The sequence below is a fragment of the Staurois parvus genome, unplaced genomic scaffold (genome assembly GCF_062004578.1).
Source record: "Staurois parvus isolate SC_StPar_1 unplaced genomic scaffold, SC_StPar_1.0 ptg002516l, whole genome shotgun sequence".
Taxonomy (NCBI): domain Eukaryota; kingdom Metazoa; phylum Chordata; class Amphibia; order Anura; family Ranidae; genus Staurois; species Staurois parvus.
Window position 1 is genome coordinate 32,806 of NW_028320312.1, and position 22,190 is coordinate 54,995.

Consider the following 22,190-nt stretch of genomic DNA (forward strand, 5'->3'; position numbering starts at 1 on the left):
AGCTTTATTTAACCTGTACAAATGTACACTTCATTCACTGCAATGTCGGGAATGATGATGCGCTGCCTGACACTGCACTGCGATGTGGGCCAGTACACTGCGATAAAATGCACTATGTCTGCATTTTAACGCAATGCTAGGCTGCGCTGCATTGTAAATGGGACGCATGGGAAACAATTGCCTCCTGTGTGTCGCTGGGGTGACAGATATCACCGCATATGGTGTGAATTGGCCTTGACCTGGCTCAAGATGGTGACCTGGGGGACATGGCGTGTTGGGCATCTGCATCAGACTCCGACATACCCCACCTGTCATTTAATTCGTTATGAGCGCACATGAAAACAGCACACCTGATCAGCCCAAAGTGCTGCCGCTCCCCCTCTGTGATAGAATAATAAACTACAGATATATATACAGTTGTGTTCAAAATAATAGCAGTGTGTTGAAAAAAGTGAATAAAGCTGAAAATCCTTCTAATAGCTTTTATTTCCATCCACACAAATGCATTGGGAACACGACACATTCTATTCCAAATCACAACATGAAGAAAAATACATCAAATTTGTGTTGTTCCTCTAAAAAAATGGAAGAAAAGTGAATATTAGACGGTTCAAAAAAATTGCAGTGTTTGTATTCTTCTTTACAAACTCAAACATTCACTATATAAACTGAGAAATGTTTGAAGATTTTGCTTTCCTTTGAATGACTTCATGAATATTTGGTTGTAGTCGCACTGTTTCTGAGAACTGCTGTACATCTGTGTTGCATGGAGTCCCCCAACTTCTGGCCCCTGTGATCAGGTATTCCAGCCCAGGATGATTGGACCACATTCCACAGTTCTTCTCTATTTCTTGGTTTTGCCTCAGAAACGGCATTTTTGATGTCACCCCACAAGTTTTCTATTGGATGAAGATCCGGGGATTGGGCTGGCCACTCCATAACGTCCATCTTGTTGGTCTGGAACCAAGATGTTGTACGTTTACTGGTGTGTTTGGGGTCGTTGTCTTGTTGGAACACCCATTTCAAGGGCATTTCCTCTTCAGCATAAGGCAGCATGACCTCTTCAAGTATTCTGATGGATTCAAACTGCTCCATGATCCCTGGTATGCGATAAATAGGCCCAACACCGTAGTATGAGAAACATCCCCATATCATGATGCTTGCACCACCATGCTTCACGGTCTTCACAGTGTACTGTGGCTTGAATTCAGTGTTTGGGGGTCGTCTGACAAACTGTCTCCGCCCACTAGACCCAAAAAGAACAATCTTACTTTCATCAGCCCACAAAATGTTGCGCCATTTCTCTTTAGGCCAGTCAATGTGCTCTTTGGCAGATTGTAACCTCTTCAGCACATGTCTTTTTCCAACAGTGGGACTTTGCGGGGACTTCTTGCAGATAGCTTGGCTTCACATCGGCGTCTTCTAATTGTAACAGTCCTCACAGGGAACGTCACACCTTCTTTCATCTTCCTGGAGCTGATTGTTGGCTGAGTCCACCCCATTTTGGCTATTCTTCTATCCATTCCAATGGTAGTTTTTCGCTTTCTTCCTCATCTTTCAGGTTTTGGTTGCCATTTTAAAGCATTTGCCATCATTTTAGTTGAGCAGTCGATCATTTTCTGCACTTCTTTATATGTTTTCCCCTCCAATCAACTTTTTAATCGCGGTACGCTGTTCTTCTGAACAATGTCTGGAACGACCCATTTTCCTCAGAATTCAGAGAGAAATGCACTGTAACCGGCATGTCCAACATTTGCTGCCTTCCTTCCTTAAATAAGGGCAATAATTGCCACCTGTTTGTCAAAGAATGAATGACCTCACTAATAGAACTCCACACGGCTATTATATTGAACACGCTCCTTTCAATGAGTAATTCAATGACACAGAATCAGTAGCATGCATGTCATGACTGTCGGGTCTGTTGGATTTCTATGACTCTACTACACCTGCTAGGAAATTATTTGCCATGTAGAAATATCATGTCTACCAAAAACAGAGATTGATCCGGTTAGTGATGTCTGACGGCTATTATTTTGGACACAACTGTGTGTATATATGTGTATGTATATGTGTATATATATATATATATATATACACATATACATACACACACACACATACACACACACTGTACATACTAATATTACACACAAATTTTATGTATATATAGAACAAATACACCACCATTTTTCTCAGTAAATAGATTTCTGAAGGCGCTATTAACATGCAATGTTCACCACCAGAATGCATTGAAAACATATCAAAAACACATGTGTTGCGTTTTTAGGTGTTTTGCATTTGTAATCTGCTTAGCAACTAATTAGCCAAAAGTAAAAAAAAATTAAAAAAAAAAAAAAAACACACATCAAAAACCGTGTCAAAAATTTGATTGCAAAAACGGACAAAATGCAAAAAGCATTGAGGGGGTACAACATCTTTGAGAAATTGTAACCTGGATGGTCTTTTTTTGGGGCGCTGCCCCACACCCTTTTTATTACCCTCTTTTCTGTATATTTAAACTTCTTTCTATATACTTTTAGTTTATCCCTCCCCCCCTATCTATAGCCTTGCAATTCATTTTTTGTCTGGCCCCCAGCATGGAACTTCAGTCTGCAATATTAACATTTGGTCACTAGATGGAGCCCGGAATCTATCTAGTTAAAGCTCCGTTCAAAAGTGGAAGCCTCCGCTTGTTTGCCTACCCCCCCCTTCACTGCCATATTTGGCACCTTTTAAGGGGGGGGAGCAGGTACCCGTTTTTTCACAGGTACTTGCTCCTACTTTCGGCTACATGAGCCAGAAGTTCAGCCCCCCTCTTTCCTCCCGCAGTCTTCCCGGGAATCTTCACAGGTCCCTGAAGACTGCCGGACCAATGAGAAAGAGCAGTGCGACTCACGCATGCGCAGTGGGCACCCAGCTTGACAGGTGCCCGCTCCCACTTCCGGCTAAGTGAGCCGGAGGTTCAGCCCCCCTTTCTTCACGCAGTTTTCCTTGGAAACCTTCACAGGTCCCAGAAGCCTGCCGGACCAATGAGAAAGAGCAGTGCGACTCGCGCATGCGCAGTGAGAACCCGGCTTTTGACAGGTCCCCGCTTCCACCTCCAGCTAAGTGAGCCGGAAGTTTGGCCCCCCCCCCCCCCCTTTCCTCCCGCAGTCTTCCTGGGAACCTTCACAGGTCCCAGAAGACTGCCGGACCAATCAGAATGAGCAGTGCGACTCGCACATGCGCAGTGGGCACCCAGCTGTGAAGCCGCAAGCTGTCACAGCCTGGTGCCCACAGTTGTGATGCTGGTGCAGCAGAGAAAAGAGATGGGGGGGTTGAGGATATCTGCCTTTTGACAGGTACCCGCTCCCACTTCCAGCTAAGGTCCCAGAAGACTGCCGGACCAATGAGAATAAGCAGTGCGACTCGGGCATGCGCAGTGGGCACCCGGCTGTGAAGCCGCAAGCTGTCACAGTCTGGTGACCACAGTTGTGATGCTGGTGCAGCAGAGAGAAGAGACGGCACGGGTGAGCACCTCCCTGGATCCCAGGACAGGGGAGTGTGTGTTTATTAAGTCAGCAGCTACAGTTTTTGCAGCTGCTGACTTCTAACAAAAAAACAAAACAAAACTGACCGGAACTCCGCTTTAATGAAAGCTCCCATCATCCTTCATTCTGGAAAGGGAAGGGTGAAAAGCCGGGTGCCCACTGCACATGCGCAAGTCGCACTGCTCATTCTCATTGGTCTGGCAATGGAGCTCAGACTCTCATTTTAAGAACTGAGAGAAAGGAACTAGCCGTAATTCTCTGCGGCACATTCTGTGAACTAAACTCAGATTTCCTGCAGGCAGCATCGCTGGTGAGCATGGACTTGTTTTCAGCTACAGCCCTATCATTGCATTGAGTTTGTATATTTCATACATCGATTATATATTCTTATCTGTTTGTTTTTCCCTAATAGTTTCACCCACCCTGTCGTGTTAACCACTTCCCGTCTGGCCACTGTATATAAACAGCCGGACGGTGGCAGTGCAGGGTCAGGTGGCTGTTTATAAACGGCCTCCCCGCACCCTGCTTGTGCGCACTCCCTGGGAGCGTGCAGCACCACAATCCGGTGCCCGCTGTGTCCTCTGGACACAGTGGAACACTGATTGTTGTACGGGACCCCCTGTGCGAGATCCCGATCATGTGATCACTGATTGGCCAATCAGTGATCACATGCAGAGTAGTAAGCAAGGTGTCACTTCTGACATCATTGCTTACTACGTGTGAAATCTGTGAATGATCACAGAGATCACATGGTACAGGGCTATTCACAACAGCCTTGTACCATGTGACAAGCTGTGACCAATTACAGCTCACACAATATTTCTCAATGGTTGCAGGAATGCACACAGAGAGAAGGAGAAATTATTGCTCTTTCAGTCTTTATGGGTGTAAAAGCAATCGGTGTGTAAAAAATAAATAAATAAATAAATCACCATGGTGACTATAGTGCTAGGGAGACAGTATGTAAAAAACAAATATAAAAAAAAAAAAAAAAAATGTAAAAAAATGTTTAAAAATTATAATTTTTGGTTATATACTAATTTAGGTTATTTTTTTTAATAAAAAGATAAAATGGAATAAATAGTGGCCAAGATTTATGATGAAATATTATTTATTTGCTAAATTTTATAAGAAAACAGTTTTTCAAAATTTTTGGACTTTTTCATTTATATAGCAAAAAAAAAATAACAATCCCAGCGGTGAATAAAGTTTTATCTGTCTCAAAAAAATGCAAAAAAATTTCATATGGGTACAGTGTTGCATGACCGCGCAATTGTCATTCAAAGTGTGATAGCGCTGAAAGCTGAAAATTGGCCTGGACTGGAAGGGGGGGGGGGGGGTGTCCAGACTGGAAGGGGGGGGGGGGGGGTGTCCAGACTGGGAGGGGGGAGGGAAAGCGTCCGGACTGGGAGGGGGGAGGGAAAGCGTCCGGACTGGGAGGGGGGAGGGAAAGCGTCCGGACTGGGAGGGGGGAGGGAAAGCGTCCGGACTGGGAGGGGGGAGGGAAAGCGTCCGGACTGGGAGGGGGGAGGGAAAGCGTCCGGACTGGGAGGGGGGAGGGAAAAGCGTCCGGACTGGGAGGGGGGAGGGAAAAGCGTCCGGACTGGGAGGGGGGAGGGAAAAGCGTCCGGACTGGGAGGGGGGAGGGAAAAGCGTCCGGACTGGGAGGGGGGAGGGAAAAGCGTCCGGACTGGGAGGGGGGAGGGAAAAGCGTCCGGACTGGAAGGGGGGGGGGGGGGGAAAGCGTCCGGACTGGAAGGGGGGGGGGGGGGGAAAGCATCCGGACTGGAAGGGGGGGGGGGGGGAAAGCGTCCGGACTGGGAGGGGGGAGGGAAAGCGTCCGGACTGGGAGGGGGGAGGGAAAGCGTCCGGACTGGGAGGGGGGAGGGAAAAGCGTCCGGACTGGGAGGGGGGGGGGAAAGCGTCCGGACTGGGAGGGGGGGGGGGGGGGAAAAGCGTCCGGACTGGAAGGGGGGGGGGGGAAGCGTCCGGACTGGAAAGGGGGGGGGGGGGGAAAGCGTCCGGACTGGAAGGGGGGGGGGGGGAAAGCTTCCGGACTGGAAGGGGGGGGGGGGGAAAGCTTCCGGACTGGAAGGGGGGGGGGGGAAAGCTTCCGGACTGGAAGGGGGGGGGGGGGGGACAGCGTCCGTACTGGAAGGGGGGGGGGGGGGGACAGCATCCGGACTGGAAGGGGGGGGGGGGGACAGCATCCGGACTGGAAGGGGGGGGGGGGGGACAGCGTCCGGACTGGAAGGGGGGGGGGGGGGGGACAGCGTCCGGACTGGAAGGGGGGAGGGAAAGCGTCCGGACTGGAAGGGGGGAGGGAAAGCGTCCGGACTGGAAGGGGGGAGGGAAAGCGTCCGGACTGGAAGGGGGGAGGGAAAGCGTCCGGACTGGAAGGGGGGAGGGAAAGCGTCCGGACTGGAAGGGGGGAGGGAAAGCGTCCGGACTGGAAGGGGGGAGGGAAAGCGTCCGGACTGGAAGGGGGGAGGGAAAGCGTCCGGACTGGAAGGGGGGAGGGAAAGCGTCCGGACTGGAAGGGGGGAGGGAAAGCGTCCGGACTGGAAGGGGGGAGGGAAAGCGTCCGGACTGGAAGGGGGGAGGGAAAGCGTCCGGACTGGAAGGGGGGAGGGAAAGCGTCCGGACTGGAAGGGGGGAGGGAAAGCGTCTGGACTGGAAGGGGTTAATAAAGCTGCAAGATTACGATCAGAAGGTTTATTGCAGAATAGAAGGTTCAGCTGCATGTCCAGGAACACACAGGGAAACGTGTAGAAAGGAAAGAACAACAGTGACAGTTAGTAGTGCCAGTTATTTGTACTCTTCTAATCCCATGTTTCCACATTATTGACATGTAATTGTTATCTCCTCCATAGGATAGTTGTCATTCCGATGATCTCACTACCATCATTGCTCTGTAGCTCTGTATTCAGCATTCCTCTGTATGTATGTACTGAAATTTGTATTGTAACTTCTCAATTAAAAAAATAAATAAATAAAATGAAACAAAAAAAAAAATTCTGTAATGGACCTTTACTGCAGAATTTCTGTTGGGAATAATTCTAAACCAAATTAGAGGAAAAAAAAACAAACAAAAAACAAAACAGAAATCTGCACTAAGACAATAGAGTGCTAATAAATAGCAGCTGAACACTGTGCCTTGATACCAGGCAAGTCAAACTATGTGCAAATAAAGTGCAGCGCTTACATAAAAATATAAAGTACATGAAAGTAATAATAATTCAAAATATTCATAATTTTATTTATTTTAGGTATTTATATAGCGTCGTCAATATATATTGTACATTCACATCAGTCCCTAACCCTCAAGGGGTGTACAAGCTAAGGTCCCTAACCCTCAAGGGGCGTACAATCTAAGGTCCCTGACCCTCAAGGGGCGTACAATCTAAGGTCCCTAACCCTCAAGGGGCGTACAATCTAAGGTCCCTGACCCTCAAGGGGCGTACAATCTAAGGTCCCTGACCCTCAAGGGGCGTACAATCTAAGGTCCCTGACCCTCAAGGGGCGTACAATCTAAGGTCCCTGACCCTCAAGGGGCGTACAATCTAAGGTCCCTAACCCTCAAGGGGCGTACAATCTAAGGTCCCTGACCCTCAAGGGGCGTACAATCTAAGGTCCCTGACCCTCAAGGGGCGTACAATCTAAGGTCCCTGACCCTCAAGGGGCGTACAATCTAAGGTCCCTAACCCTCAAGGGGCGTACAATCTAAGGTCCCTGACCCTCAAGGGGCGTACAATCTAAGGTCCCTGACCCTCAAGGGGCGTACAATCTAAGGTCCCTAACCCTCAAGGGGCGTACAATCTAAGGTCCCTAACCCTCAAGGGGCGTACAATCTAAGGTCCCTGACCCTCAAGGGGCGTACAATCTAAGGTCCCTGACCCTCAAGGGGCGTACAATCTAAGGTCCCTGACCCTCAAGGGGCGTACAATCTAAGGTCCCTGACCCTCAAGGGGCGTACAATCTAAGGTCCCTGACCCTCAAGGGGCGTACAATCTAAGGTCCCTGACCCTCAAGGGGCGTACAATCTAAGGTCCCTAACCCTCAAGGGGCGTACAATCTAAGGTCCCTGACCCTCAAGGGGCGTACAATCTAAGGTCCCTGACCCTCAAGGGGCGTACAATCTAAGGTCCCTGACCCTCAAGGGGCGTACAATCTAAGGTCCCTGACCCTCAAGGGGCGTACAATCTAAGGTCCCTGACCCTCAAGGGGCGTACAATCTAAGGTCCCTGACCCTCAAGGGGCGTACAATCTAAGGTCCCTAACCCTCAAGGGGCGTACAGTCTAAGGTCCCTAACCCTCAAGGGGCGTACAATCTAAGGTCCCTAACCCTCAAGGGGCGTACAATCTAAGGTCCCTAACCCTCAAGGGGCGTACAATCTAAGGTCCCTAACCCCCAAGGGGCGTACAATCTAAGGTCCCTAACCCCCAAGGGGCGTGCAATCTAAGGTCCCTAACCCCCAAGGGGCGTACAATCTAAGGTCCCTAACCCCCAAAGGGCGTACAATCTAAGGTCCCTAACCCTCAAGGGGCGTACACTCTAAGGTCCCTAACCCTCAAGGGGCGTACAATCTAAGGTCCCTAACCCTCAAGGGGCGTACAATCTAAGGTCCCTAACCCTCAAGGGGCGTACAGTCTAAGGTCCCTAACCCTCAAGGGGCGTACAATCTAAGGTCCCTAACCCTCAAAGGACGTACAAGCTAAGGTCCCTAACCCTCAAGGGGAGTAAAATCTAAGGTCCCTAACCCTCAAGGGGCGTACAATCTAAGGTCCCTAACCCTCAAGGGGCGTACAATCTAAGGTCCCTGACCCTCAAGGGGCGTACAATCTAAGGTCCCTAACCCTCAAGGGGCGTACAATCTAAGGTCCCTGACCCTCAAGGGGCGTACAATCTAAGGTCCCTGACCCTCAAGGGGCGTACAATCTAAGGTCCCTAACCCTCAAGGGGCGTACAATCTAAGGTCCCTAACCCTCAAGGGGCGTACAATCTAAGGTCCCTAACCCGTTTCAATGCTTCTTTTCATGAACTGTTATATATTTCAATTGTTTTTTTGCTGTAGATTGCTTCTGCTCTCCAGTTCATTCAGAATTATTTTATTTTATTTCAGGTACTTATATATCGCTGCCAATTTATGCTGCGCTTTACATATATATATTGTACATTCACATCAGTCCCTGACCCTCAAGGGGCGTACAATCTAAGGTCCCTGTCCCTCAAGGGGCGTACAATCTAAGGTCCCTAACCCTCAAGGGGTGTACAATCTAAGGTCCCTAACTCCCATTCATACATACACATACTAGGGACAATTTAGACAGGAGCCAAGTAACCTACCAGCATGTCGTTGGAGTGTGGGAGGAAACCGGAGTACCCGAAGGAAACCCACGCAGGCACAGGGAGAACATGCAAACCCCAGGCAGGTGGTGCCGTGGCTGGGATTCGAACCAACGACCCGAGTACTGCCAGGTGAAAGTGCTAACCATTTAGCCACTGTGCTGCCCTATAAAATAACAAATCAAAAGAGAGGACATTCCCCAAATGCTGTGATGAGACAGGAAAACTTCCAAGGATAGCTGATGTGTCACCAACCACTTGCATGCGAGGCTTACCGGAAAAATATTTGATGACGTCATTCGTGACAACACATAGGGCGGAGCCACATACACATGCTACCATGCGCGACTGGCAGGCAGCCATCTTGGATGCTGGAAAGACTTGGATCTTACCTTTGTCCATGCTGACTCATGTCCAATACCATGTGAGTGCACTTTTACCTATAATAAACGTCTTTATTGAGAATTTTACACAATGTGGAGCAATCTTCTTTTGCATGTTCAATGCCACAAGCTTTGGTCTCACAATATATCTGGAGCGGTTAAAGCCATATTATTTATGGACTGGCATAGGCAGGGGCGGACTGACAACTCATGGGGCCCCCGGGCAATAGGGGATCATGGGGCCCCTGTGTCCTTGCCCAAACTCAAAAAAGCCTATGAAAAAGGTACCAGGGGCATCTCATGGGGCCCCCTACTAACCCAGTGCCCGAGTTTCCAAATGGTCAGTCCTCCTCTGACATAGGAGGACCATCAACATCACTCTTTTGGGGATCCAGAGAAAGATTCCACCTGCCTTTCTGATTGTTCCATAACAAAAGCGTTGACCACTCGTCATCGCATGCAAATGGTTGGCGACACCTGTTTTCCTGTCTCATCACGGCATTCGGGGACTGTCCTCTTTCGATTCATTTTATTATGAACATTTTGAATTATTACTTTCATGTACTTTATATTTTCATGTAAGCGCTGCACTTTATTCGCAAATTCTATAATCTTGTCCTGGTGATCTCACTTACCTTGTACATCTTAATAATGTAAAAAAACAAAAAAAAAAAAACTATCAACATACATACAGTGAAGGAAATGCGTATTTGCTCCCCGGCTGATGTTGAATGTTCGCCCCCCACACAGAAATGATCGGTCTAACAATGGAATGTTCGCCCCTCACACAGAAACGATCGGTCTAACAATGGAATGTTCGGTGTAACACAGAGACAGAATACAACAACAAATTCAGCAGAAATGCGTCTAACAAATGATGACTGATCTGCATGTTCATGAGGGAAAGAAGGATTTGATCCCCTTCACAAAACATGACTTAGTACTTGGTGGCAAATCCCTTGTTGGCAATCACAGAGGTCAGACGTTTCCTGGAGTTGGCCCCCAGGTTCGCACACATCTCAGGAGGGATTTTGGCCCACTCCTCTTGGCAGATCCTCTCCAAGTCATTAAGGTTTGGTGGCTGACGTTTGGCAACTCGAACTTTCAGCTCCCTCCACAGATTTTCCATCGGATTAATGTCTGGAGACTGGCTAGGCCACTCCAGGACCTTAATGTGCTTCTTCTTGAGCCGCTCCTTTGTTGCCTTGGCCGTGTGTTTTGGGTCATTGTCATGCTGGAACACCCATCCACCACCCATTTTCAATGCCCTGGCTGAAGGAAGAAGATTCTCACCCAAGATTTGAGGGTACATTGCCCCGTCCATCGTCCCTTTGATGTGGTGCGGTTGTCCTGTCCCCATAGCAGAAAAACACCCCCAAAGCAGAATGTTTCCACCACCATGTTTCACAGTTGGGATGGTGTTCTTGGGGTCATAGGCAGCATTCCTCCTCCTCATGGCGAGTTGAGGCCAAAGAGCTGGATTTTGGTCTCCTCTGACCACAACACTTCCCACCAGTCCTCCTCTACATCATTCAGATGTTCAGTGGCAGACTTCAGACGGGCCTGGACATGTGCTTTCTTGAGCAGAGGGACCTTGCGGGCACTGCAGGATTTCAGTCCTTGTCGGCGTAGTGTGTTACCAATTGTTTTCTTGGTGATTGCGGTCCCAGCTGCCTGGAGATCATTGACAAGATCCTCACGTGTAGTTCTGGGATGATTCCTCACTGTTCTCATGATCATTGACACTCCACGAGGTGAGATCTTGCATGGTGCACCAGACCTAGGGAGACGGACACTTGTTTTGTGTTTCTTCCATTTGTGAATGATTGCACCAACTGTTGTCACCTTCTCACCAAGCTGCTTGGCCATAGTTTGGTAGCCCAGTCCAGCCTTGTGTAGGTCTACCATCTTGTCCCTGACATCCTTGGACAGCTCTTTGGTCTTTGCCATGGTGGAGAGTTTGGAATCTGATGGTTTGATTGCTCCTGTGGACAGGTGTCTTTTATACAGGTAACACAATGAGATTACCAGTACTCCCTTTCAGAGACTGCTTCTAATCTCAGCTTGTTACCTGTATGACAGACACCTGGGAGCCAGAAATCCTGCTGAATGATAGGGGATCAAATCCTTCTTTCCCTCATAAACATGCAGATCCGTCATCATTTGTTAGACGCATTTCTGCTGAATTTGTTGTATTCTGTCTCTCAGTGTTACAATACACCGAACATTCGATGTTTAGACCGATCATTTCTGTGTGAGGGGCGAACATTCAAAATCAGTAGGGGAGCAATTACGCATTTCCTTCACTGTATTACTACACATATAGTAGCTTGGCAGTAATTATTACTTTCATGTACTTTATATTTTAATCTAAGCGCTGCGCGTTATTTGAAAATTCTATAATCCTGTCCTGGTGATCTCACTTACCTTGTACATCTTAATAATATATAAAAAAAACAAAAGAAAAAACAAAATAAAAAACAAAAAGCAAAAAACAAAAACACAAACCTTTACCAACATTCAGACATTTTTTTTTATTTTGTATCACATGTGTGGTGTGTTCGTAGATCAGCATTAAATCAGATAAACGGTTTATCCCGCAGAATTTGTTTTCTTTTGTGCAAAATAGTTTTTTACTCCCAAACGTTCGGTAGACCTACCTATTCCTAGCCTGCGATACGGTGCCAAGCACCCCAGGGTCATGATGTACAGTCTCTTCTGATTCTGGGAGTGATCCACCCTACAGCATACTGCTCCCACTGCAATGTCGTTGAAATAAGCTGGAAAAAAAAAAAAAAAAGAAGATCATTAGGCCAAAAATATCTTCACATTATAATGACGGTTGTATTGAAAAATCAATAAGGCCTGTTGCACACAGAAGTAAAAAATGCTGATTTATTTTTTTTTTTTACGGATATTAGATTGTAAGCTCTTATGAGCAGAGCACTCTTAATCCTCGTTTTTTTTTTTTACTGCACTGTAACTGTACTGTCTCCCTTTTATATTGTAAAGCGCTGCGCAAACTGTTGTGGCTATATAAATTCTCTAATATAATAATAATCTGAAATGAGATGAATTGATGTCCATTAGTGGTGCACCAAAATGAAAATTCTGGTGCCGAAAACCAAAACGCAGTTTTTAAAAACTAATATTTATTTTTTGGAAAAATATACAATTGGATTAAAAAAAGCAATATATACCCCAATTTTTTTCTATAAAATATGAAAGAGGATGTTACGGCAAGTAAGTAGATACCAAACATGTCACGCTTTAAAATTGCGCAGGCTTGTGGAATGGCGTGAAACCGCAGTACTTAATCTCCATGGATGATGCTTTAAAAATGTCTCCAAAAAATGCCTCCAAAAATAATGGAGGAACTGCCAGATGCATTATAAGAGGCTAGAGTAAATAAACAAGTTACAAAAAAAAAAAAAAAAAAAAAAAAAAAAAAAAGATAAAAGCAAAAAAGGAAGACATAGGAAGAAAAAAAAAAAAAAAAAAAAAAAAAGTAATCAACTTGTACAACCAAGTTTAATATATTCTAGTGGTGCACCGAAATGAACATTCTGGTGCTGAAAACGAAAATTCAAAATGCACGTGGCTGAAAAACAAAATGTGCAGTTTATAAAAAGGAATATATATTTTTTTGGAAAAAAAAACACTTTGATTAAAAAACAAAACAAAAAAATATATACCCCAATATTTTTTTTTGAAAATATGAAAGAGGATGTTACGGCAAGTAAGTAGATACCAAACATGTCGCGCTTTAAAATTGCGCAGGCTTGTGGAATGGCGTGAAACCGCGGTACTTAATCTCCATGGGTGACGCTTTAAAAATGTCTCCGGGTTAGCAGTGTAAAGTTACAGAGGAGGTCTAGTGTGAGAATTATTGCTCTTGCTATGACTTTCGTGGCGATACCTCACGTGTGTGGTTTGAACACCATTTATATATGTGGGCGTGGCCTACGTATGCATTCACCACTACGTGCGAACACGGGGGGTACGGGGCACTTAAAACTTTTTTTTTTTTTATTTAATGTTTGTTTCTTTTTGCTCGGTCCCTTTAAAAAAAAATGTTTAATCACTTTTATTCTTATCACAAGAAATGCATGCATCCCTTGTAATAGAAATATTTAGTGACAGGTCCTCTTTAAGGAGAGATGTGGGGTCCTCTACAATGTAAAGCATTGGAAAAATAAAAAAAAAATGTCCGGAACCGGAAGTGACATCTCTCCGGTCCTCCAAGGGCATAGCGATGAGTGGCGGCCATCTTTCCTTCATTCATCTCTATGCCCAGCACCAGGATCGTTCGATGGTTTCTCAGGTAAGGCTGACAGCTACCGCGCGGCGGCTGGTGGCGGCAGCGTTTTTTTTCGGCACCTGCATCTGTGCTTTTTTTCATATTGGCCGATGGCCGAAAGGGGCGTTTTCGGACACCGAAATTTCGGTGCATCCCTAATGTCTATGGACCATTGTAAAGATATAACAGCGGGGACTACAGAGCAGTAGAAAAAAAATAAATAAAACATTTTTCTTTGAATGCCGTAAGTTACTCGTGTGTTTACTCGATTTGCCCCCCTTGCACCCGGCAGTGAGAGTTAGTGACATTACAATACTGGCAAAGAAGAATTGCACTTGTCTTCACGCTTACACGCCTTTACTCACGTATACTCAACATTACTCAGGTCACTACACGTTTTTTGGCCCCTTGCACACGGGTGTAAACACCCGCAACCTATGATGCCCGTGTACAAGGGGCCTATTAGGGCCTGGTGAAGCAATGAAATATGACCAACAAAAAGCCAACACTTTTGCCTCCTTTTCTCCTCTCGGGAGGGTCGGCAGATCATGGACACCCCCAACAAATTGCTTGTAGGCCAACATCTCCTCCAGATATCAACAAACAAAACATCAACAGACACTTATGCAGGCCATAGACGTGGGCAAAATCGGACGTTTTTTTTGTTTTTTAAAAATCGTAAATCGGTCGTTCAGACGGCCAACGTTGCCACTAATTAAAAAAAAAAAAAAAAGTCATCGGGTTTTAGTCCCGTCTACGGCCATCAATTAATATAATAGCGGTGTCCCTGCATAGAGCCGCTATTATATTTGACAGAAGAAATAGATTATGCAGAAGAGGAGAAACAACATTGTATCTATTTGTACTTGAATAGAAACATCTGTATCCGAAATGCATACAAATAGATACAATGTTGCAACTTTTTTTCTTCTGTCTTCTGCAAAATCTATTTCATCTTCTCTTCTATTCTGCTTCTTGATATTCTATTTCTTCTTCTTCTGCAAAATCTATTTCTTCTATTACTTCTTTTTCTTCATAGTCAATTTATTGTCAAATCGGCCAGAAGAACGGCCGATTTGACCATAAATTACCGCGAAAATCGGCCGATCTAACAAATCGTCCCAGGATTTTCCAGCTTAGACGATTTTCAAAATCTCTTAAAATTAAGAAAAACGGCCGACATTTTTTCCCACTAACGGCACGAATATCAGCCGATTTTTTTTATCGGCCGATAATTCGGCAAGAAAGTTGGAAATCTATGGCCTGCATTACTGATTTTTTTTTTCCTTTTTTGAGATTTGGGCTTTTAAAAGAACCTGTCGCTTTTCTCTGAATGGAAAAGGGAACAGATTTGCTTTAGGAACATGGGCCTCATCTATAAGGGGGCACTTTGCAAGAGCGGTGGAGGCTTTTTTCTGAAGACTGTGGCTGCCTGATCCAGCGCCCAAGGGCAAAGATTCCAAACAGCTACAGAATGCAGGAGTGCTACAGTGGCAGGAAGGAGGCAGGGAAGAGAGAACACAGCCTGTATCACCTCCCAGCTCTCTCTTCGCAGCTCCCCGCACTGGACTGACAGGAGTAGCGATGCCCCGGTCACTACTCCTGTCAAAAAAACAAAAAGGCGATCAAATACCACCGAAAGAAAGCTCAATTCGAGGGTAAAAAAAAAAAAAAAGACGTAAATTTAATTTGGGTGCAGTGTTGCATGACCGCACAATTGTTCGTTAAAGTAACGCAAAGCCATATCGCAATTTTACCCCCTTCCTGCCCAGGCCATTTTTCAGGTTTCAGCGCTCTCACACTTTGAATGACAATTGCGCGGTCATACAACATTGTACCCAAATTAAAATTTTATCATTTTCTTCACACAACTAGAGCTTTCTTTTGGTGGTATTTAATCATCGCCGGGGTTTTTATTTTTTGCTAAATTAACACAAAAAGACCAAAAACTTTGAAAAAAAAACACAAGTTTTTCTTTGTTTCTGTTATAAAAGTTTGCAAATAAATAATTGTTCTTCATAAATTTAGGCCGAGATGTATTCTGCTACATGTCTTTGGTGAAAATAACCCAAATTAGGATGTATTATTTAGTCTGTAGGAAAGTTATAGAGTTCACAAACTATGGTATAGATCTGAATATTGATCAATCCTGAAGTACTGACAGCCAATCTAATTTCTTGAGGTCCAAGAATGTCAGAATAGTACAGATATCCCCCAAATGTCAGAACAGTACAGATATCCCCCAAATGTGAGAACGGTACAGATATCCCCCAAATGTCAGGACAGTACAGATATCCCCCAAATGTCAGGACGGTACAGATATCCCCCCAAATGTCAGGATGGTACAGATATCCCCCAAATGTCAGGACAGGACAGATATCCCCCAAATGTCAGGACAGGACAGATATCCCCCAAATGTCAGGACAGTACAGATATCCCCCAAATGTCAGGACGGTACAGATATCCCCCAAATGTCAGGACGGTACAGATATCCCCCCAAATGTCAGGACAGTACAGATATCCCCCCAAATGTCAGGACAGTACAGATATCCCCCAAATGTCAGAACAGTACAGATATCCCCCAAATGTCAGGACAGTACAGATATCCCCCAAATGTCAGGACGGTACAGATATCCCCCAAATGTCAGGACAGTACAGATATCCCCCAAATGACCCCTTTTTGCAGAGTAGACAGTCCGACATACTTCATAAGAGGCATGGCGAGTTTTTTGAAGTTGTATTTTTTTTTGTCATAATATTTCGGAAAATTTAAAAAAAATTAGTTTCACTATTTTTTTTTACATACTGTCACCAGTGCAGTACAGCGTCATCATATAACTGGCATGGCGGTGATCAGGGACACTGACTGGTGACAGTATGAAAAAAAAATATATATATATATTTTTTTTTCTTTTTTTCATATTTCACTATGACCAAAGTAGTACAATGTTACCATAGTAACATTATACTACTTTGGGGAAGTGATCAGTATTTTTTTTTTTTACACAATTTACTTATAGCAAAGAATTACTTTACTATAAGCAAGCATTTACCTGAATGACATCGATTCATTCAGGGTTTTTTGTTTTTTTTTTGTGCTTAGCTGCGATTTGGCCACAGCTAATCACATGACATGTGCATGTGACCTGCTGTGACCATTCACAGCTAGAGACTAGTATACAATGGATGGCATGAATGAAGCCATCCATTGTATACAACTGTCATGTGACCTGCTGTGATTGGTCACAGCAAGTCACATGGTACCAGCAACGGGAGCCGGTACTCAGATCTGTCATCGGCCGTGTCTGAGGTACACGCTATGCGGCTCTGCAGGAGCGCGATCTGCACATGTGCGGGAGGACGCCATATGGCGTCCACGTGGAACGCTGATGACATTTGCCGGCCACCATTCGGCCATAGGGCGGGCAGCAAATGGTTAACAATATGTATATTCTATATTATCACTGTCTTTCCATTTTTTATGGCTAGCATGGTGCACATTATTGGAAGTAGTATATCCCACCCTTCACCTGGAGATATCCTTGACCTATATAAAACAGGGACACATGGTCTCAGTCTGATGAGGGGGATTTCTGATCTCAGACACGTTCATTAGAAAGGTTTAAAAAGGCAAAATATGAACATGAAGCCAGGACACGTACCAAGTTTTGCAAGCTCCCCGACTTCCAAGACGTCCTTGTAAAATTTGTCGTTGTAGCTGACTGGGAAGATGACCTGGTTCAGCCTTTTCAACTGTTTTATGTTGTGTGGAGTCACATCCCCCAGCTCGATGCGGCTACTGGAACAAAGCAAAACATGCTGAATTATCACTCCACAGACAGAAGCCTGAAAAGAACGCTACACAATGGAAACGGAGAAGTGAATGACTTCAGAGGATGAGGGACACGTTCCCGGTCACATTCCAAACTGAGACCGGCGCACTCTTCTGCACGCGCGGTGATAACATGCGATAAAAATCTGCATGGCACTTGTGTAAACTGGCGCCATCTACCATTTCAAATAATTTACATACAGTTCTCAATGCAAATTAAAGTCAATAAAATATATAAAATAAATTAAAAAAAACCACGGTGCTCAAGGTCTCTTATTTTTAAAAACTTAGAATTTCGGCTTTACTAGGACTATAAAGAGTTGGTTAGGGCCAAGCTGGCCCAAACAAACTATTTTCTCGACATAACCGTGCAACCACCGTGTGCGCTGTAGTATACTGTGACATCGTTGGCTACACACAGTATGTGGCGCTCTGTTCCGGCAGTAATATGGGCAACTTTCTATCTGCTGCTGGAAATAAACGACATCCTGAATGCATCTCCACCGTTTAGGTAAAGCCTTAGCACATAAATATCAAAAGCAAATAATAATAATATAAAGATGTCCTATTGGACGAAACATGTCGGGGTGGAATCGCTGTGATGTCACGCTGCTGCATGATTCTGGGCGACAGCAGCTCTAGAGTTGCAAGCATTTTTAGTCTTCATTTACCTGTCCTTTATTGCATGGATTGGATTGGATGTGATTTCATTTTAACCGCTTCCACAGCACAGCCATCCAGAGCAGTATGATTACAGTGAAGCACACTTACACCGCCCCCTAGAAAAAACACTCCCTGTACTAACCGCCCCCTAGTAAAACACTTCCTGCACTCCAGCTCCCTAGTAAAACACTCCCGCCCCTAGAAGAAAAAAAAAAAAAAAAAAAAACAAACAAAAAAAACACACTCCCTGCACTCCCGCCCCCTAGTAAAAACACTCCCTGCACGCCCGCCCCCTAGTAAAAACACTCCCTGCACGCCCGCCCCCTAGTAAAAACACTCCCTGCACGCCCGCCCCCTAGTAAAAACACTCCCTGCACGCCCGCCCCCTAGTAAAAACACTCCCTGCACGCCCGCCCCCTAGTAAAAACACTCCCTGCACTCCCGCCCACTAGTAAAAACACTCCCTGCACTCCCGCCCACTAGTAAAAACACTCCCTGCACTCCCGCCCCCTAGTAAAACACTCCCTGCACTCCCGCCCCCTAGTAAAACACTCCCTATACCCCCGCCCCCTAGTAAAACACTCTCTGCACACAGTTAACCCTTTGATCTCCCCAGATTTTAACCCCTTCCCTCCCAGTGCCATTAGTACAGTGTCAGTGCTTTTTTTTTTTGTTAGCACTGATCACTGTATTGGTGTCACTGGGAATGTTAGTGACCCCAAGTCAGTTCCCACCCCCAGTGTCAGAATGCCCGCCGCTGTCCCGCTATAAGTCGCTGATCGCCGCCATTACTAGTAAAAATAAAAAATAAAATCCCAGTATCTACACCGCCAGTTGTAAACACTATAACTTTCATGTAAACCAATTCATTTACTTGTATTTGAATTTTTTTTTTTTTTAGAACGGAGCAGAATACAGTTTAGTAGCAAAAAGTCCTTAATATAGTTTTTTTTCTCAAAATTGTCAGCCTTTTTTTTTATAGCACAAAAAAAAACAAAAACAACAAAAAAAAAAACCACATAGGCGATCAAATACCACCGAAAAAAAGCTCAATTCATGGGGGGGAGAAGGATGTAAATTTAATTTTCGCACTGATGCAGTGCGGAATTTGCAGCGGTTCTGTGCGAATTCCTCACCGCATCAGAATCGCACCCCGTTAACATACCAAAATCGATCCGCAAAACACAGTGCGATGTGCAGAATCGGATCACATGGGTGTGAACCTGCATGGTGGGGGTTGGGGAAAGACCTGGCAACCTACTCTGTAAAATAATTGCTAAGAGAATTCATGGAAAAAGTCGCTTGCGAGTGACGGTCCCTGCAATCGCCAAGGGTCAGATATGACTGAATGAATATAAATATATATACACACACACACGTGAAACTCGAAACATTAGAATATGGTGCAAAAGTTCATTGATTTCAGAGCAGCAACTTAAAAGGTGAAACTAATATATGAGACTCATTACATGCAAAGCAAGATAGTTCCAGCCGTGATTTGTCATCATTGTGATGATTATGGCTTACAGCTCATGAAAACCCCAAATCCACAATCTCAGAAAATGAGAATATTCCATGCAATCAATAAAACACGGATTGTACATAGAACAATATCGGACCTCTGAGAAGTAGAAGCTGCATATGTACTCAGTACTTGGTTTGGGCCCCTTTTGCAGCAATTACTGCCTCAATACGGCGTGGCATGGAAGCTATCAGCCTGTGGCACTGCTGAGGTGTTATGGAAGACCAGGATGCTTCAATAGCGGCCTTCAGCTCTTCTGCATTGTTCGGTCTCATGTCTCATCTTTCTCTTGGCAATGCCCCATAGATTCTCTATGGGGTTCAGGTCAGGCGAGTTTGCTGGCCAATCAAGCACAGTAATCCCACGGTCATTGAACCAGGTTTTGGTGCTTTTGGCAGTGTGGGAGGTGCCAAGTCCTGCTGGAAAATGAAGTCAGCATCCCCATAAAGCTCGTCTGTGGAAGGAAGCATGAAGTGCTCCAAAATCTCCTGGTAGACGGCTGCGGTGACCCTGGACTTAATGAAGCGCAGTGGACCAACACCAGCAGATGACATGGCTCCCCAAATCAACACAGACTGTGGAAACTTCACACTGGACTTCAAGCATCTTGCAGTGTGTGCCTCTCCATTCTTCCTCCATACTGGGGGTCCTTGTGCCTCTCCATTCTTCCTCCATACTCGGGGTCCTTGGGCCTCTCCATTCTTCCTCCATACTCGGGGTCCTTGGGCCTCTCCATTCTTCCTCCATACTCGGGGTCCTTGGGCCTCTCCATTCTTCCTCCATACTCGGGGTCCTTGGGCCTCTCCATTCTTCCTCCATACTCGGGGTCCTTGGGCCTCTCCATTCTTCCTCCATACTCGGGGTCCTTGGGCCTCTCCATTCTTCCTCCATACTCGGGGTCCTTGGGCCTCTCCATTCTTCCTCCATACTCGGGGTCCTTGGGCCTCTCCATTCTTCCTCCATACTCGGGGTCCTTGGGCCTCTCCATTCTTCCTCAGAACTCGGGGTCCTTGGGCCTCTCCATTCTTCCTCAGAACTCGGGGTCCTTGGGCCTCTCCATTCTTCCTCAGAACTAGGGGTCCTTGGGCCTCTCCATTCTTCCTCAGAACTAGGGGTCCTTGGGCCTCTCCATTCTTCCTCCAAACTAGGGGTCCTTGGGCCTCTCCATTCTTTCTCCATACTCGGGGTCCTTGGTTTCCAAATGAGATGAAAAAGTTGCTCTCATCAGAAAAGATGACTTTGGACCACTGAGCACAGACCAGGTCTGTTTTTCTTTAGCCCAGGTAAGAGGCTTCTGATGTTGTTTATTGTTCAGAAGCGGCTTGACAAGAGGAATACGACATTTGAAGCCCATGTCCAGGATCCGTCTGTGTGTGGTGGCTCTTGATGCACTGACTCCAGCCTCCGTCCACTCCTTGTGAAAGTCCCCAACACTTTTGAATGGCCTTTTCCTGACAATCCTCTTCAGGCTGCGGTCATCCCTGCTGCTTGTACACCTTTTTCTTCCACACTTTTCCCTTCCACATAACTTTCTATTAATGTGCTTTGATACAGCACTTTGGGAACATCCAACTTCTTTTGCAATTCCCTTTTGAGGCTTTCCCTCCTTATGGAGGGTGTCAGTGATGGTGTCAGGTCAGCAGTCTTTCCCATGATTGTGATTCCTACTGAACCAGACTGAGAGACCATTTAAAGGCTCAGGAACCCTTTGCAGGTGTTATGGCTGAATGAGCTGATTAGAGTGGGACACTTTGAGCCGAGAATATTCCACCTTTTCACAATATTCTCATTTTCTGAGATTGTGGATTTGGGGTTTTCATGAGCTGTAAGCCATAATCATCACAATGATGACAAATCACGGCTTGAACTATCTTGCTTTGCATGTAATGAGTCTCATATATTAGTTTCACCTTTTAAGTTGCTGCACTGAAATAAATGAACTTTTGCACCATATTCTAAGGAAGGGAGGGGGAAAGTGTCCGGACTGGAAGGGAGGGGGAAAGTGTCCGGACTGGAAGGGAGGGGGAAAGTGTCCGGACTGGAAGGGAGGGGGAAAGTGTCCGGACTGGAAGGGAGGGGGAAAGTGTCCGGACTGGAAGGGAGGGGGAAAGTGTCCGGACTGGAAGGGAGGGGGAAAGTGTCCGGACTGGAAGGGAGGGGGAAAGTGTCCGGACTGGAAGGGAGGGGGAAAGTGTCCGGACTGGAAGGGAGGGGGAAAGTGTCCGGACTGGAAGGGGGGGGGGAAAGTGTCCGTACTGGAAGGGGGGGGGGGAAAGTGTCCGGACTGGAAGGGGGGGGGGGAAAGTGTCCGGACTGGAAGGGGGGGGGGGAAAGTGTCCGGACTGGAAGGGGGGGGGGAAAGTGTCCGGACTGGAAGGGGGGGGGGGAAAGTGTCCGGACTGGAAGGGAGGGTGAAAGTGTCCGGACTGGAAGGGAGGGTGAAAGTGTCCGGACTGGAAGGGAGGGTGAAAGTGTCCGGACTGGAAGGGAGGGTGAAAGTGTCCGGACTGGAAGGGAGGGTGAAAGTGTCCGGACTGGAAGGGGGTGAAAGTGTCCGGACTGGAAGGGGGTGAAAGTGTCCGGACTGGAAGGGGGGGGGGTTAGTATTGCACT

At 46.1% G+C, this 22,190-nt stretch overlaps 1 protein-coding gene across 2 annotated transcripts in view; it reads right to left on the bottom strand.

The window, feature by feature from the left end:
* NAA50 (N-alpha-acetyltransferase 50, NatE catalytic subunit) overlaps positions 1 to 22,190 on the bottom strand; it is a 70,993-nt gene that overhangs the window by 5,040 nt on the left and 43,763 nt on the right. Inside the window, exons 2-3 of one of the 2 annotated variants that reach the window (XM_089666079.1) lie at positions 17,223 to 17,356; positions 11,921 to 12,040 (exon numbers count right to left, since the gene is read on the bottom strand). In XM_089666079.1, the coding sequence (XP_089522205.1) occupies positions 11,921 to 12,040; positions 17,223 to 17,356 (254 nt within the window). Of the gene's footprint in view, positions 1 to 11,920; positions 12,041 to 17,222; positions 17,360 to 22,190 lie in introns of both variants that reach the window. The other variant, XM_089666078.1, reaches the window with a different exon arrangement.